This window comes from Convolutriloba macropyga, chromosome 9, assembly GCF_964194025.1.
Source record: "Convolutriloba macropyga chromosome 9, txConMacr16.3, whole genome shotgun sequence".
NCBI lineage: Eukaryota > Metazoa > Xenacoelomorpha > Acoela > Convolutidae > Convolutriloba > Convolutriloba macropyga.
This window is the reverse complement of record NC_134476.1, coordinates 26337797-26356005: the sequence shown is the minus strand read 5'-3', so window position 1 is coordinate 26356005 and position 18209 is coordinate 26337797. Positions and strand designations below refer to the sequence as shown.

Below are 18209 nucleotides of genomic sequence, written 5' to 3'. Positions count from 1 at the left end.
AAGTCATAAAAAACGAGCAAAATTTCGTTTACTTTCAGAACCAATAAAAAAATTAAATTTCATTTTAAAAAATTCTGCTGCCCCGTGCTCGAACCTTCGACAACGGCGTACAGACCAACAAATAAGCAACAACATTTGAGATTGCAGAATGCTGCGCCCTGTATTGCGTTGGTTATGCCATTTGGGACGAAATGTCGCACAGAAAAGAAAGATGGATGACAAAATTACAAACAATGGTAAAATCAAAAATCTATAGGTAACAAACTTTCTTTTTTAATATGCGCGGGCAAGAAGCACTACTTGAACATAGGAGTCTCCTGAGCCATAAAAAGCTACTGGACAATAGGTTTAAACAAATCAGAATAGTACCTCAGAACTACATCTCTCCAAAACAGATGTCGACAATGGCTGAAAATCTGTTCACAAATCAAGACGTAGATGAATGTGCCGACGATTTCGTAGCACGTATTAGAGAAGAAGCGTATTAGTCCACAAAATTGCTAATTATTATGAAAAATGGGCTTAGTTTCTCGAGAAGTATTTTTGAAAGACAATGTACGTATAAGTTACAGTGTACATGCGGTAATTATTAGTTGGCTAATTGAAAGTCACAAGATGCAAAAATGTATCTCAGAAGGTTTAAATTTGCTCAGATAGAAAAGAGAATATCAATTGTAGTCAACTGCAAAATTGCAACATGTAAAAAAATAGGTTGATAATTTTGAGCAAAAATAGTAAGACTCTAAGTGAAATTAGACTAAAATTTTTTATAAACTTTTGTGTTGTACTGAGAAATGGGGAGTTAAAACATTTACTCATGGATGGTACCTCGAAAACTGTACAGTAACCAAAAAACACTAAACATGTTTCTCATAAATAGATAAAAAAGCGTATACTCCTAAGAACAGTGCAATAACAGAGGAACAGGAATAATATGATCCAGAATCAGCAAAAAAAATGTTATTCGCTTTGTTTTGTCAAATTTTTTGTTTTGAAACTGTAAAACTTACCAAAAACTATACGGTGCCTTACGAGTATTTTATGAAACAAGATTAGGTAAAAAATTTTGTTTGCTTCTTAGAAAGAGCTGTGTCTATAGGTTGGATGACGCACGCTCTCTTTAATAACATTGTATAAGTTAGTGCGTTTTCATCTTTAATTCTTTAAAAATTGGGAAGTTTTTTGTCTTCAAAAATCTCAAGAGGAATATTTTGTGTTTGATTTTCAAAACAATCGATTACAGTAATCTTAACTGTCCAACTCAATTGCTTCACAGGCGAAAAGCAAATTTTATAATATATATTAGAAATAAAAGCACTTGATTGCTGAAGGCTTCTGATGAGCCTTCATAATCTCCAGTTTCATTTTTTCTACAAACACGTTTCTTATCAAGTGAACTTTTTGTACTTTTATGTAGAATGTTCTTCACTACACCACGATTACCATGAAGCTAAAATATACCTCATAATACATCGGAGAATTTTGGTTGATTTGATGTTGACGTTGTGATTATTCCGCAGTTTCTTTTAGTTGTGGACTCCCAGACTCTTGTGGAACGATTTTAAAAGGATAAATAATGTTGCATTAGCATATTGCACTAAAAAAACAATTTTAGAGCCTCGTTGCAGAAGCTTTCGACGTATACCTTGAAATGAAGAAAAACTCAAATGGATTCTTCCGGCACACCCTGGCACAACGTAAACGCATCGGGTTCAATGTCGTTAAAAATAGTCTTTTGGATTCGAATCCAGGTTGTGGCAAAAGAAACCATCTTAGGGTCTCTTCATTTTAAGGTTTACGTAACCGCTATAATATATTTAGCGCATCTAAAACATTTGGTTCTATCAAACACGAGATAACAATGAAGACGCTGAGCTCAATTGGATTTAATGAGGAAGCCTTAACACCTATAAAAAAATATGTAGGTGAGGTGTGAAAGTTTCATCTAAATCCATTTGAACTGAGTGTCTTCATTGTTATCTCGTGTTTGATAGAATCAAATGTTTTAGATGCGCAAAATATTATTGCTGTCACAAATCGTTAATTGTATTTTTTTTCTCTCAAATTTCTGGCAAAATGTACAAATAGGCAAATAGTATAAATACCGTTACAGCTGGTTGAAATAGCGTCAGTTAAAATACCATCCCATTGTCTCAGCTTTTTGTGCTATGTATGGATGTTTGAGACAATGCGAACTGTTTAAAAATAGTACTCACCAAACATCCAGAAAATAAACGTTAAATGGAAATCAATGATCAAGTGAAAAGACTACACGCCAATTTTATCAATACACATATCAATACACATAAATAAAAATTTTTGAAAAAGTGAAGATTATCCAATATATGACAAAATTGTTGGTAGATAAAATATTAATATATTATATAAATATTATTATTATAAATTTTAAATATTATTATAGCAAAATGGATTGAAAGCAAAACCTACATGTGAGTCGTCTATCAATCCAGCCACACCGCATGTAGATTTCACTCGTGCAAATCTCAGACCAAATATGGCAAGGTCCAAAGTTCACAATCTTCATGCCTATTTTCACAATCGAGGCTCTTTCTTCGAAGTGAAATGGGCGGAGCGATTTGTCGTAACCAGACGGCAAATTGAGAAGTTCCTTTCGAGGAAATAAAATTCCAAACGATGAGGAGAAATGAGTCAGAAACAAAGTGAACATAAAATTTTTGTTCAACATTTTTTTGAAAAGCGCAATTTGTTTTAATATTTTTTTTTAGAAATTTTCCAGTTAGATTTAAAAAAAGTCTGAAAAGATGCAAATTTCTAAAATGAACTGGATTCAAAAAATTTTAAACACCCTCCATTGTCAAATAAATCGGCGATAAATTTCTGAAAATCGACGGGCTGTGTAAGCGCAATAGAATCATACTTGAAGCAACTAAGACAGAGAAAAATAATTTCAGAGAGGATTAATTTCACTTTGCAGACAAGTTTGCATGGAAGTTTTATGCGGTATAATTTTTCATTTCTCAGGGGTATTCGCAATTAAAGTTAGCGATGCAAAAATGCAAAGGCGCAATTGTAAGATATAAAGATTAGCGATATCGTTTTTTTTTACCGTTTATAGTTAAGGTTACGACCCTCCATATGACTACAGTAGCCCTATTTACGACTCCAAGATTGAATATTTCTTCAATATTTCACATCATAAAAACCAAGACAAAATACAAACTCCTCTGTTTGGCATTATTTGTCACTGAAATCTTTTGTTTCTAAATATATCTATATTTCTTTATTCGCCACTAACATAATTCTAAAAATTTGTTTTCATGTAACTAACAATTTGCCCGCTTAGCACTCGAGCTAGAAATATATTTTTCACTGCACTACTGAAAAAGGACAAAAGGACAAAAGTGGGAGGACTGAAGTGAAAAAAGAGTGCGGAAAAGTCAAGAGGCATTGATAGCAACAAGTATGAAATAAAACAAACAAATAATATCAAGGTACAAATTATATGCTTGAATGAAACCGATACAAAGTTTTCTTCAATTCATAAGCTTCTTCGATTGCTGTACATAAACGAATATCCTGTGTGATTGAAATTTAAACGGTTGAAATTATTATGGATTTATTATGGATTATTATTAGAATGCTAATTTAGTGGAAAAGAAGTTGTCACTTTTTTAATATCAATTAACACATTATACACAACTACACATCTATCAACTACACAATATACACAAAAAGAGAACGAAAACGAAGTGGAATCACAAGTCTTTGATCCTGAAAAGCGTTTAAAAAAATGAAACAAATTTTCCTCTTCAGGAAAAACTTTAAGCAGTAAAGCATGTTCTAGAAAGGTGATAACCAAGTTTTTGGTCGGTCAGCACAAGAAAATACCAGTTAACAGACAAATAGGAGAGTTCAGATCCTATTTTTTTCTATGAGAACGAACAGCCGCAATTTTAAGTTTATTAAAAATACTCATACATTTATTATTTTATGAAATATTTGAAATAATGTGGATATTTAACCCCAGGGTTAGAGTCAAAAAAATTAACATGTTTACTTCAAAAAAAAAATACCCACTAAATTTTCATCCACATGGCAAAAAAGATTTTAAAAAAGAAATAAAATCCCAATTTAACTGTTTTAAAACACTGTCAGAAGATTTCGAAGGAGACTGGATGTTCAACTCACATCACATCTCAACAGCTCAAACACCAAAAACAGAAATCATTTTAGACTCAAAAACTAAAAACTACCTGAAAGCAAAAACTTGATAGAAAGATACATGAGAAAAAAATAGAAGATAAAATTTTGATTAAAGTTCATGCCTCAAAATTATTTATAAGCTAAAATTTTAACAGCAAATGTTCGTTGCGAGGACAAAAAAACTTAACGACAAAGGCTTCAAATGGTGTTATTAGAGGTTATCAAGACGAATAGTAGCATTCAAAAGTGGCAAAATGAAACCAGCTTCGTCACAATTTTTGGTAGAACATCTAACAGGATGCTACTTCAATTCAGCTGTTTAAAAGTTTGAATAACCACGTTTATTCAAAAATCTAGAAACAAAAATTCAAATCAAAAATGGGCACTCGAGAAGTCAAAATGGTAAGAGAACAATGTTGTGCCAATAAACATGCGACCACAGGAATTTCGTACAATTTTGTTTGAGAGCAAATAAAAACAAATCATTCAGCTGAAAATTTGAAAGAAAAATAAAAACCAAAGCTTGCAATTTTGACCTCTAGCGACCATTGCTGGTCCAACCAAGTAATGAAAACAACCATACAATGCAGAAAATTGCAAAAAAAACTTAAGAAAACAAATCGTCCAAAGTCGGTCAAACCTTGACATCAGAGTCTATGCTACTTTCTTCCCAAACATTTCATGTTGCTAAAAAGGGGGAGATAAAATTATTGAAGTTCAAAAATACAATGTTTCTTTGCAAAAAATACGTTTAATTTATTGTTTATATAATGATTTTCCATCATATATAATGATTTTCAATCATTATACCTTCAACAGGAATCTTAGAAAATTTAGTATAGCCATGGTAAGGCTTGGTGTAAATCTTAAAAGAAAACCGTACAAATAACCTGGTGGAAGAAATTGACAACTAATGGCAACCGTTAACCTAGTTGATTGATAAAATTAACAGTTCTAAATATTTAATTAAATTTGAAAACATGAGAAAATCATATGAAGAAAACTATTTGCATTGATGTTAAAAAACATCCTAAATGTTAGTTAACATTCGACCAGTGTGAGTTTTGAAGCAAACTTCAGGAACAGAAACCAAATTTTTCGGAAAATCCTTGAATTTGTAAAACTGACACAAATATCAACTATGTAATTTGAAGTAGCCAATTAAAAAATTTGAAAAAAAAATCAGAATAGGTATAAGCAACATGATATCTGAGATAACTTCGATAATGTAGAATAATTAATACGGTCTTGAAAGGTGTTCTGCTAAATTGCAATTTTTCTCATAGCTATGAAAAATGTATCCATTGCAACGGAAAAGAGGAAAAGGTAATGTTAAAAAGCATTGGAAAAATGGCAAGATTGAGTTTAGTTTTCGATTTGAAGACATTTTTGAGAGTTTCGAAAGGTCAGCAACTACAACATATTGGTAAAGTTAGGTTGAAGATTAGATACGGTTTTTCGCGGTGCAATCCTCAATTTCCTAAATTTCCTAAGACACTATAGGTATTAAAAAATTGTAAAAGTTTTCTTAAGGTGTTCAACCTCAGAAGAACCAAATTTAGCACTGATTGACAGCGATGGAAAAAATTATGAAACACTTTGTGAGACAAAAAGCAAATGTTGCAATAAATGATCTCCGAAAGTCCTAAATGCTCTCATACGACACTTGCAACATTTCTCGCACTCAATTCAGTCGTCATAAGATGTTGTACGACTATACTCTCGTACAACTGGTTGATGGAAGCTAATTAGACGCTAGCTGGTACTTAATGAGCCGGCACACAGTCTAAACCCCAGTGATTGTGGAATTTTTATCGTGTAAGATCTGATAAGATGCTGACTAAGAATTTTTATCGTGTAAGATCTTATCAGATCTTACACGATAAAAATCCCTCTTATCAGATCTTACACGATAAAAATTCTGGTAAGAGGAATTTTTATTATGTCAGATCTGATAAGACATCTTATAAGATAAACATTCCTCTTATCAGAATTTTTATCGTGTAAGATCTGATAAGACATCTTATAAGATAAACATTCTTCTTATCAGAATTTTTATCGTGTAAGATCTGATAAGACATCTTATAAGATATACATTCCCCTTACCAGAATTTTTATCGTGTAAGATCTGATATGACATGTTTTAATTTTTTCAATATAATCGAATAACGTAGTCAAGGTCCTATGAATGTAAAAAAAGAATCGGTCAGCTAACCAATTATGAAACAAAAAAATGCTTGTTGATTCTGTTTTGGCGGAAGTTTTAGTGTGAGTCTTAACTGTGTACTATGGCTAAACTTAGCAGTCCAAGATAGTTTTGGTCTTTGAAAAAAATTCAGCCTAGTTTGATAATCACAGCTTCGGAGAAAGCCCCTGCCACTCAAATAAACTCTTTTACAATATCTTATAAGTCTTACAAGACAGTATAAGATTTGTTTCTCTTTGTTGCTCTGACACTTAAGTGTTGCATGCTGTAGCTTTTCGGCTACTGCTTGAGAGCAACTCTGAATTGTCTTCAATATGAAGAATATACCATACTTCAGGAAATTATATAAGAGGAATTTCTATCGTGTAAGATCTTATAAGAGGAATTTTTATCGTGTAAGATCTTATAAGAGGAATTTTTATCGTGTAAGATCTTATAAGAGAAATTTTTATCGTGTAAGATCTTGCAAGAGGAATTTTTATCGTGTAAGATCTTATAAGAGGAATTTTTATCGTATAAGATCTGATAAACGTCTTATAAGATCTTATAAGAAGATGCATCCCCTTACAGGCTATTAGCAAGATGGTTTTGTCAGAAATTTGTCAGATCTTACACGATAAAAATTCCACAATCACTGGGGAAGGCACTTATTGTATCCCGGCTAGACTCCGACTTACAAAATATATGCTGTTATAGAGTGCATTACTATATGAACAATAGAGCATCTGTTTGTGGAGGCGTAAAATTAGATGCCACTACACTTCAGGGATATAAGATCCTTCAAAAACATAAATTCAGTCATACATTTTACTATTGCTTCGCTCGAAGCTCTCGCACGAGCACAAAGTACTCGAATTAAGACAAAACTCAGAACTTAAAAGTTGTATTCTACCCCCAAGTTGCCCAACTTAGACAAAAATTGGAAAACTTACGAGGAATTATACGAAAAATGTAGAAAAAATATGAAGCTTAGTATGACATGGCATACGACCGTATCAAACTATTTACCTCATCGAAAAAAATATCTGTACTGTCTGGTTTCTCAATTCTGAGTTGCTATAAATTATGTTAAATAAAACGCTTAACGCATTTAGACTACTTTTTGAATGCTTTTTATCGCTGGCAACGAGATTCACAACTTCAAAAACTGCAAACCTTAGTACGGCTCCGTATAAGGCCGTATCAAAGTTTTCAATTTTTTATGGTATATAATACTTTCCACAAGAAATGTTTATTGACCTAATGAAAAATCAGCACAACGTTGCTAAAAAAGAATTATAGTGTAGGCAGTTAGCCAATTTTTTTTAATCTTCAAAAATGTAAATTTAAAGTTATAACCACAACAAAAACGTTTGGTTAAATATTTACATTTTCAAAATCGCCTCGTAAATATATGAATAGTTTGGTCTTTATACTTCAGTAGAACAAATTTCTAATGCCTCTTACTTGTCTATCTATTGGAACACGTTCATGCAGTTTGACCATTACGCTGCTTAGTTTTTCCTTAAATTTATTTTTAGTTTTCTCTTTTCGGATTTCAATTGGCAAATTATTCCACTTCTTAGAAAAATTTCTAATCAGTGATCTGTCACTCCATTTGGATTGGCACTTATTCTTTGGAAAGTACTGGAGAGTTCTGGAGTTTTTGGTCAGTTCGTACTTTTCAAAAATCTTGAATGAGGAGTTTTTGGTATCTCGACTGCTCTCTTTATATTGTGAGAGGAGGTCAAGAAATTTAAGAAGACAAACGTTTTTAATGAAAAGCTCTGCTGGTAAAATTTTGTCTTTCAATAATAGATCTCTTGCGCTGTCAAACTTTTTGCGCAGGTGGCAAACCTTTTTTCCCAATTTATTTGTCTATTAACTCTCTGAAGTGACTTAACCGACAACGATTGAAAAAAAATGGCACTGAAATTGAGATGGGACTGAAATTTGGCGCAACCTGTTAGCTATTTTTCATTTTAGATTTATTTATCTTGTTTTGTCATTTGATTTGTTTCAGAGAGCTGTCTGAGTGAGGTTTTTACCATACAATATCAGTACTCCTGTAGTTATTTCAGCAACTCCACCATTGCCGGTCCCAAGTCCAGAACAAAAAAGGAGGAGGAAAAAACACAAAAATTATACTGGAAAACTGTCAAGTAGTCGGTCGTTAACTTAACTAGAGAGTTTTCCGATAGCTGCCTAGCTATTCACCTTAATAAACTTGGTAAGGCCTTAGTACGGCACCTTATTGATCTTGACACGACCTTGATACGGTAGCTTAGAAAATTATTACATTCGTATTACTGACCGTAGTCAACTTTACAAGATCTTACAACGGTTTTCATTCAAGACCTATACGGTGTCGTATTCCGGCATTACCAATTTTTCCAAGTTCTGGCAACCTGGGCCATTGCCGTATATAATACGCTACTACGTCCTATGTCCAGCAGACGGATCAATCATTTGATGATAGAGTGCTTATACATATACTAAAAGTCAATTCATAATAAGTGAGGAACCAGTCAAATTGCAAGTCTTGGCAGCACTGTGTTACAGTTCTGATCATGACACTTTTCACACTTGGCATGTTCTGAATGAAGTCTTCAATTTTTTGACAAGTATTAAATAAGCATACATAGTGTTGGTCCCGCAGCAATTTTTGGTCTTAATCACCGATGTCTGATGTTTTTGCCCCGTCACCGATATCTTTGGCCAAAACGTACCTTTTTACTGTTTGGGAAGTGAAAATTGTCTAGGACCAAAATTGTACAGTCCTATGATTTCAGTCTCAGCCAGAGTTAAAAAATATAATTCAGTTATGAATAATGGGTATTGAGGTAGTTAATGAAAACCAGCTGACAAGAACAGACACATGTAAGAACAAGTACAAGTATGGTAAAAGACATTAAGACTAACATCTGTGCGTTCCTGTGAACAATTTAAGGTTATGTTACAATTGAGGCTATTGGGGTCACATTAAGGCTCTCCTTCAATCAAAACAAAGAAAATCATAAATACAAAATTGGCTTCGCAAGAAATGCACCTAATAGTCGACTGGGCTATTTACACTTAATTAGTAATTTGTATTTTCGTTGATAATTGCAGGTATTGTAGTAAAGATGTAACCAGAAATTTAATGTTATTAAATTGGCCAAAAAAACTCAACATTTTTTTCTAGAAATCAAATTATTGTTAGAAACGCTTCAGAATTTACTTTTTCTGCCAAAAATCAAAGCCTTCATGTTCATATTACAATATCGAATAATGCTAACTCAAGAACAAGTAAAAAATGAACAAAATGAACAAGTAAAATTCAGGCCCCTGGCTAAACAAAGTTGGGATTTTTGTTCAAAATACAAATAATGAGGTACGACTTACCAATGAGACGCTCATCGATCCAAATGCACCTCAAATAAATCTCAGTAGTCATCAGTTCAGCATGTTCATTCACTGGTCCGAATGACACTATGAACATTCCCAGAGACACGTCTATAGCACCTTGCGCATAGCTTCAAATAACGTCATCAACCGGGACCTGCTTTGTTATAATGATCATAGACTGTTTTCTGTCGCTTTTATTACAAATGAGTACACTGAAAATGACGACAGTTTATAAAGTGAGAGCATCAGAGAGATCATTATTGGGCCAGATGTCTCTTTTTTTACCGTCTGGTAAGCTCAGGATAAAAGTTTGTTTAAGAAAAAGTGTATGTGATATGGTTTTAAAGAAGAAGAAAAAAGTTACCTGTTAATTTTGTAGTTCTGGACAATGTCCTGTTCAGAAACAGAGGAAACTTTCAACAAATTCTCACGCCTCTCTCTTGCCCTCACTTAGATATAGTCGAACTATTAAAAAATATATCCACGTAGCCTTGAGTTTAGATATTTTATTATCAGTTCTAAAACTTGAATTATATGGCATAATTCAATTCTAAAACTTGAATTATATGGGATAAGAGGCGTTTGCCTTAATTGGATTAAAGATTTTTTATCACAAAGACAGCAATGTGTTTCGGTCAATAATTGTAACTCCTATTGGAAGAAATTAAATCGTGGAGTTCCACAAGGCTCAATTCTTGGCCCACTGTTTTTCTTGATTTGCATAAATGACCTTCCAGACGTATGTCAATTCTGCAAAATTGTTCTCTTTGCAGACGATACAAAACTCATAGCGGGAAATGTTGATTTTGAATCAATACAAAAAGACTTAGTTAATACAGAGAAGTGGCTCAATGGGAATAGGCTGTCACAAAACGCTAAGAAAAGTTGTCAAATGAGTATTAAAATAGGTAACAGTGCCTCTAATTCAAATAGGCTTTGTTATTTTAAATTGAATTCTGTTACTTTACCTGAAACAGAATGCTGCAAATATCTTGGAGTACATATGGTTAAAAAACTTAAGTTGACAACAGACATCGATGAGGTAAAAAAAATTGTCTGTTCTAAAAAAGAAATGCAGAATTGTGTCAAAGTTAAGGCCTTATATTTCAAAAAGTGTTTTATTGCAATACTATTCATCAAATATTAAACCAGTAATTCAACACGGCATTTTGGTATATGGATATGTTAATTACAGCACCCTTGAACCCCTAGTTTTGTTGCAAAAGAAAATTCTTAGACTAATTTTGTTCATAAAGTACTCAGAAAATTTTGCCCATCTTTTTGAGAAATATAAAATCTCAACTGCTCACGAATTGCATGTATACGAGTTATTAAAATTTATGATAAAATCAGTGAATAAATTGCATACTGACACATATCTCAATGATTTGTTTTCCTGTGAATCGCAATCAACCCATTTGACAAGAGGGTCAATGAAATGATTGTTAAAAATACCAAGATGTAAATGAAAACATGAACAGAATTCAGTAAGATTTTGAAGTGCCAAGCTGTTTAATTTTTTAATGGAAAACAATGTTCTACCACCGAATATTGATCAGCTCTCGGGTTCCTCCTATGCCAATTTGATGCACAAAATTAAGGATAACTTCATTTTATCAAATATTCAGTTAACAAAAACTGTTTTCTCTTAATCAATTTCCCATGTTCACATTTTGAATTTTTTTAATAATGGAAAAAATCCATCACACAACGCTTTAACGTGCTGTGGCCGGGGTTTACTGAAAGGGTTAAAAATTCGGCCAATAGTTGAAAATTCCTTTAACTTGTCGAGAATTTTGGCTTTTAACTTGTGGTTCTCTGCAAATTTTTTGGTTTTATTTTTATTTTTTGAATTTTTACATCTCTTGACAGGGCAATGTCCAGTGATGCTGTTGGGTCCGTTAATTGCCCTCTCTGATTGTTTTGCAATTTTCTGTGCAGCCGAATGATAACTTGAAGCTTTCTGATGTTATGTTAAATTATAATTTTGATGTTAATTTATACTCAGAGGAATAAACTCTCTCTCTCTCTCTCTCTCTCTCTCTCTCTCTCTCTCTCAGTCTGGATGTGATAGAGGACCGCAGCTTATAATTTTTAAGGGGCTAGTGATCTATCTAATCTGGATACGTGCGAATCAGTTATCTCCGTGAAGTCTCTGGCCACATTAGAGTCACTTAGACCTTCCATTTTTTTTACCTTACCTTTGATTCAATAGCATAATGTGGTTAGGATCAGCCTACTCAATAGAATCATTTGAGTATGGTTAACATACTATTTAAGTATGGTGACAACATTCAAAAATGCTCTGATTTATCAATATATTGCTCTCCTGAATTCTGTTCAAGGGTACCCCACTATTTGCGAAAAGCGGATTTTGTTTAATACATACGAAAATATAAACCGAAAACAAAACTAAAGGTATGCAACAAAGCCACAAATATAGACAATTAAATGGCATCGTATGTTTTACGGTCCACAAAACATTAGTTAAGAAGAACGCTGCAGTAATGAAAAAGATTGCATTTTTCAGATCAACGAATTGTGGTCATATGGAACGCTTAATTAATCTTCAGAGCTGTTTTTGGCTAGAACGCATCAGCAATTGGTATTAAAGATAATTTTTTCTGCCTCACTAAAAACATTTCATGTTTTTTTCTTATATGAAGTGAAAAACTAAAAAACTTCAATAGATTTTCCGATAAATCGGACTGCAAGAAATAATGAAATTTGATCAATGCAAGCATAAAGAGCATTTTAAGCTGCAATACAAGTGTTTGAAGAAAAAACATTTTTTTGTTCTTTCCTCAAGGGATTGCCTTTCATGTTGAACGTCCCTAAATGAGTTAAATCTGTTATTTCATAGTCATACTGCCCGGACCTTGCTCACAGTGAGTTTCAGCGCTGTAGCATTGACTTTCAATGGTAACCAGTACTGTACCAGACAAATAGCAGTATAAATACTTTTGCCAGTCTGCCCAGAGTCGATTAAGCAACATCCCAGTCTGCCCTTCTTCTTCACAGTCTCTTTTACATTCTTGGTCAACACTGCACAGAATGTTTCACATTTCTCTCATCATCAGACTGTACATACAAAGAACATAGCAAGTTTTGAAAATTTCGAATAGCTGATATCATGCTTAAACTTATTAATATGGCGATACCCTCAAAAGCTATTCTAGCTCAAACTATACCATATATTGGTGCATTTACATCTTTGCAGTGGAGTCGGAGGCGGAGGTCGGAGGCGGAGGTCGGAGGCGGAGGTCGGAGGCGGAGGTCGGAGGCGGAGGTCGGAGGCGGAGGTCGGAGGCGGAGGTCGGAGGCGGAGGTCGGAGGCGGAGGTCGGAGGCGGAGGTCGGAGGTCGGAGGCGGATGTCGGAGGCGGAGGCGGAGGCGGAGGTCGATGTACGAGTCCGAAAGTTGTGGTGTAGTAGTGCTTGTGGCGGCGGTCGGAGGCGGAGGTCGGAGGCGGAGGCGGAGGTCGGAGGTCGGAGGCGGAGGTCGGAGGTCGGAGGCGGAGGCGGAGGTCGATGTGCGAGTCAGAAAGTTGTGGTGTAGTAGAGCTTGTGGCGGCGGTCGGAGGCGGAGGTGTCCCCCCCAGCTTATTCTTTCCTATTTTAGCCCCCCCCCCAGCTTATTCTTTTCCTATTTTAGCTCCCCCCCCAGCTTAGTGGTCAGGTAACCCCCCCCCCATCATGGTAATTATTTCATTTAATTTGATCTATTTATTTCAGGCGTTCACCTCCCGATGTTGGAAGTTATTCTCTGCGACCTTCCGTTCACGTTACTGAACCTACATGAACATTTTCACACCAGCCATCCTGCCTGACATTGATGTCGGGAGAAGAGTTTAGAGGTCGGAGACGGAGGTCGGAGGAGCCGCAATTCAAGGAGCCGCAATTCAAGGAGCCGCAATTCAAGGAGCCGTAATTCAAGGAGCCGCAATTCAAGGAGCCGTAATTCAAGGAGCCGCAATTCAAATCAATTAAATGCATGAGACAAACTCAAAAACTATAACTCAAAAGCATAGTTATAATCATAGTTTCAGAGCCTATTAATTGAATTCTTACGCAGAACAAGTTCTGCAACTAGATATAAATTCATTTATATTGAAAACGCATGTATTTTTAATTACGATCAAAACAGATAGCGAGAGAGAGAGAGAGAGAGAGAGAGAGAGAGTGAGAGAGAGAGAGAGAGACGCGAGATAATTGGCTCTTGAGCAAATAGAAGCGCGAAAGCGCGGGTAATTATGTACGCTATGCGCATATCAAAACCAGGCGGCATTTTAATATGGCCATAACCAGGGCAGACAGAATTTGTTTATGCCCAGACCGCAAACCGAATTAACAAATTCATGTTCAGACGAAAGTCAGTTGATGACTCATCTTGTCTTACTAAAATCATACTAAACAGTGAAATCTCGGACCTGAACATAGTAATGGCCCGCCTAAAAACCATTATGATTTTTTTTCTGGTCCAGTACTGAATCTCTCTGGCGATGCGCTCCGGGTGATCACATCATCTTAATAGGAGAAAAATAACAATTTTAAGCGTTGATTTGCGCAAAGATGAAAGATGTTTCATTTTTTCCAAGAACATTTTCCTAGTCTAGTTTGTTTTTTTTGAGGTGAAGCAAAACTGGTGTTTTCTTTTCATTCTCTTCACATTTTGTGTTGAATTAATTTGGGGTAAACTAAAGGCTGCAAAACAATTCTTAAAATTTCAAGTTATAAGAAGAATCAAAAATTATCGACGAAATACATAAAAAGAAGAAGAACAGTTCTCCTGACTGAGTTAGGTTTCCATTTGTCCTCTTCTCACATATCCCATTTTTGCAATTTCTGCAAAATTTAAACTAGATCATTTTTGTATTTGGAAAGAAAAATGCAACTTGTGGATTTCAGTTTAAACCCACACAAGTCTACGAAAGCATGTTTTCAAAAGTATTTTAAAAAATCCATATTTCTCTTTCTTATTTAAGAACTGTTATAACAGTGTTCCTATATATTTCTGTTGAACCAAATATTTCATGAGATAAAAGTTATAATTAGCACGCCAATATGCTTGCTTAAGAGGCCAGAGATACTACCAAACAATAAACAAGGACTTCGAAATTTGTTTGGTCTCTTCCTCTTTCTCTTGAAAATTAATTTCTGGATCTCTTTGCTTATCAGTTTCGTCACAGTTGTCCATCCACATTTGATTTGGCAATTAGGATTAAATAAAGTGTCCAAAAGGTGCTAAAGAGGTTCTAAAAAACGAAGAATTAAATTCTTTTTGTTCATTCCTTGTTATAAATTTTTAGCGTCTGCAAACTTTTCGACTCCCATCTTTTATTGATTTTTCAGTTTTAGTTTAATTGTAAACTTATTTATCTATAGAATATAATCGTAAAAGGGGTACCAAGAAGAGAAAGTAAAACTCTTGGACAGTAAAAAAGCTGTAGTTTTCTTTTTCAGATTCTTGTCTTTGTTCTTTACAAGGAAATTTTCACGTTGTCTTGGTTTCAGACAGGTTTGTATACTTCAACAAAGTTTTTAAATTTTTTATTTAATAATTATACTAATTATTTGAACACTCCTGCCACACTTGTTTCCCTTTTCCTTTTATCCCTTCCAGTTTTTTAAACAACTACTCTTTTTCAACTACCCTGGGATAAAACAATCAGTTTTTTTTACTAAAAAACAAAAATTAGCCCGTAAGGACTACAAAATGTACAAAATGGCTTTTTCTTTTTTCTCTACGATGCGTAAACGAAAAGGGAACCGAAAAGTGACCATTTAGAAAAAATGTTGGCACAATAATCATTTTTACTAAAAAAAAATAATTGTGTGTTTATCTATTTACATTTTTCAAACTAAAATGCAGTGCTTGGAAATATAATTACGAGTGTGATCAGAGCTAATTAAGTGTTTTGTTTTTTTTTATGATTGCTCAGTATTGTTTGGAGCCGAAACCTTTTTTTAGATTGCCAAGATTTCATAGTATGTTTGTTATATAGTATGCTTCTTAACAGTCGTATCAAGCATTGGGTAACTGGTAAAAAAATAATTCCAAATTGGCAAGCAGGTCCCTCGGATGAAATGATTTGTCGTAATCGTCCGGAAGATAGGCAAGAGTTTCACCCTCTGTTAAGTGAATGCTAATAGCATAAAATAGTAAAACAAAGTAAAACTTGACCTCAACTTGCACCATTTTCAAAGCTCAGTTCAATATTTAACTATAAAGCAGCGTTTCACACAGTAACAATATCGAAAACCATTTGATGATAATATCAATAAAACATCTGTTCGTGCTAAATAAACGAACATAAACGTCTTATAATTGCCGTCTTTTTTGTTTCATAATATTCTATAGACGAAATTTTAATTCCTACCAAATTGTATACAAAAAGACCGCTGAAGTCATTTTGGCAGTAAAAATGATCCAGAATTATTTGCTGCCAAAATTGCACTGAATTGTTTTTTCAGATGTTTAATTTTGCCTCAAAAGCGGGCAAGTAAACAAAATGAAAAAAAAAAACAAATTAGTTTGAATTATTGAAAAAGTAGTCTCGCGTTTTGGATGACACAGGAATAGTTTTTTTTTGAAACCTGCTCGTTCAATTGTTTACATTTCTACACAAAAGAAGAAAATGCTTTTCAAATTTTGAAACAGCTTCAATGAGTTCATGGGAATTGAAATTAAGAAGATATTTCATAAATCAGTTTAAAAATTCACGTCAACTATTTGATTTCTGTGAAAATATTATCCAATTTTATGAACGGAAAAGTATTTATTGATTCATTTCAGGCGATACTTTTTATTAAAAAACAGTTTCCAGTTCAGTTAAAACAAATAAATTTTTTTTAGTTATTTCTCATTTTTCCTGAAAAACAGCGAAAAATTTTGTTTGTGAGATTGAGAAGTAAATATTAAACTTGTGATACAGAACCAAATTGTTATAATTAAGACGACAAATTTCTAACTATGGATAATTTGGTTTAATTCACAATCACAACAAATCGAACTTGCGTTAGGCCTATTTTGACTTCAGGCACAAACTTGTATGCTAACCAGAAATTTTGGCACCAAATTAATTTGTAATCAATAAGCGTAAGTCGCTAAACATTTGTTTAATCAAGCCGAATCTGTCGATAAAGAAAACAAATCAAAAAACAAACAAAAATTAAGAAATTATAGCCCAATTTAATCTTATTTGCAAATGAACTTAAATTCTATTTGCATAGCAAACTTGAAAAATAATCTTATCAAAATTTTGATCATGTTCAACAGAATTTGAATATTGAAACAAAAATGTACAAATTTAAATTGATAATTGATTGATTGATGATTAAACTGAATTTGCAAAAGATAAATGTAGAGAAATTTCTCTTCTTGTCATTAAGTAAATTGATTAACGAAATATCCTCCACCATAATCAGTTCAAAGAGTGAGATTAATTTTAACTGTAGTATATCAAGTCTCAAATGATTAATTTGGCGACTATTTGAAAACAGTCATTTATTTTCTTGCCGAAACAAATCATTTCAGTTGGATGCTTTTAAAAAAATAGGCCAAAAGAAAAATTTCAGCAGTTTGAATGATTGAATATTAGAGACAGAGAACAATTTCTGTAATTTCAAAGCCAGAAGTACAGAAAATAACAGGCATTACAAGGAAAAGTGCAATAACTAAGAATATACAAGAAAGCACAGAAACACAGAAAATATTGGATGTGAAGCATTCTCACAGCGTGATTAAAAACTTTTTTTTGGTTAGAGGTCTAATTTTTTTAACTGTTCATTGGTATCATTGGTACCATTCTGGTATCATTGAAATCTTGGAAGGTACCAAATGGTTTTATCTGATTCGTTAGCATGTGTAGAATTTGAAGCCAAAAACAAGATCTTGTTCGGCCTCGAACAGAAAGAAAAAAAATGTATTGGAGTTTCTTAACTAAGAATTTAAATTCTTGAATTTTGTTGTAAATGTACGTATTTTTTGTTTTTTGTTTTGGCTAGCTGAGATACCCCATTGTAAAAGGTTTTAACGTCTGAAATTTGTTAAATTTTTGACCCAGTTCGGAGAGATTTTTCGCGAGACACAATTTTTCAAAACTAATGAGCTCATTTTTGTAGTTTCCAGCAAGGTTTCCGATATCAATTTGATGTTTATTTAAAGCAGTAATTTAGTTCCAATTAGAAATCAGCAATATAGTGCTTTTTGTTGATTATCCTTTTTTGGTTTTTAATTCGATCTCCTGCTAGGGAACTATTTCTTGCGACTACCGAGAACAGGTTTTTAATCGAAAAACCTTGAAGAAAAGATTCAAACTGTGAGGTGGTTCCACTAATTTTGCTTGGGATTCACAAATTTCGCGATGATTTCACCAAGTTTCACCAGAGTGCGGTCGATTTTCTGAAAAAATTCTAGTTGAAACAAAAAAAAACCGGAACGTATATAAACC

General features: G+C 33.6%; 1 protein-coding gene across 6 annotated transcripts in view; it reads right to left on the bottom strand.

Annotated features, from left to right (window-relative positions):
* LOC142345688 (gamma-aminobutyric acid receptor subunit rho-2-like) overlaps positions 1-18209 on the bottom strand; it is a 120482-nt gene that overhangs the window by 23656 nt on the left and 78617 nt on the right. The window contains exons 1-3 of one of the 6 annotated variants that reach the window (XM_075397922.1): positions 16729-16810; positions 15836-16077; positions 9755-9887 (exon numbers count right to left, since the gene is read on the bottom strand). The exons of 2 other annotated variants lie outside the window; for them this stretch is intronic. In XM_075397922.1, the coding sequence (XP_075254037.1) occupies positions 9755-9887; positions 15836-15955 (253 nt within the window). In that variant the 5' untranslated portion in view covers positions 15956-16077; positions 16729-16810. Of the gene's footprint in view, positions 1-9754; positions 9888-15835; positions 16438-16689; positions 16706-16728; positions 16811-18209 lie in introns of those variants that run through there. 3 more of the 6 variants (XM_075397923.1, XM_075397924.1, XM_075397921.1) reach the window with 3 other exon arrangements.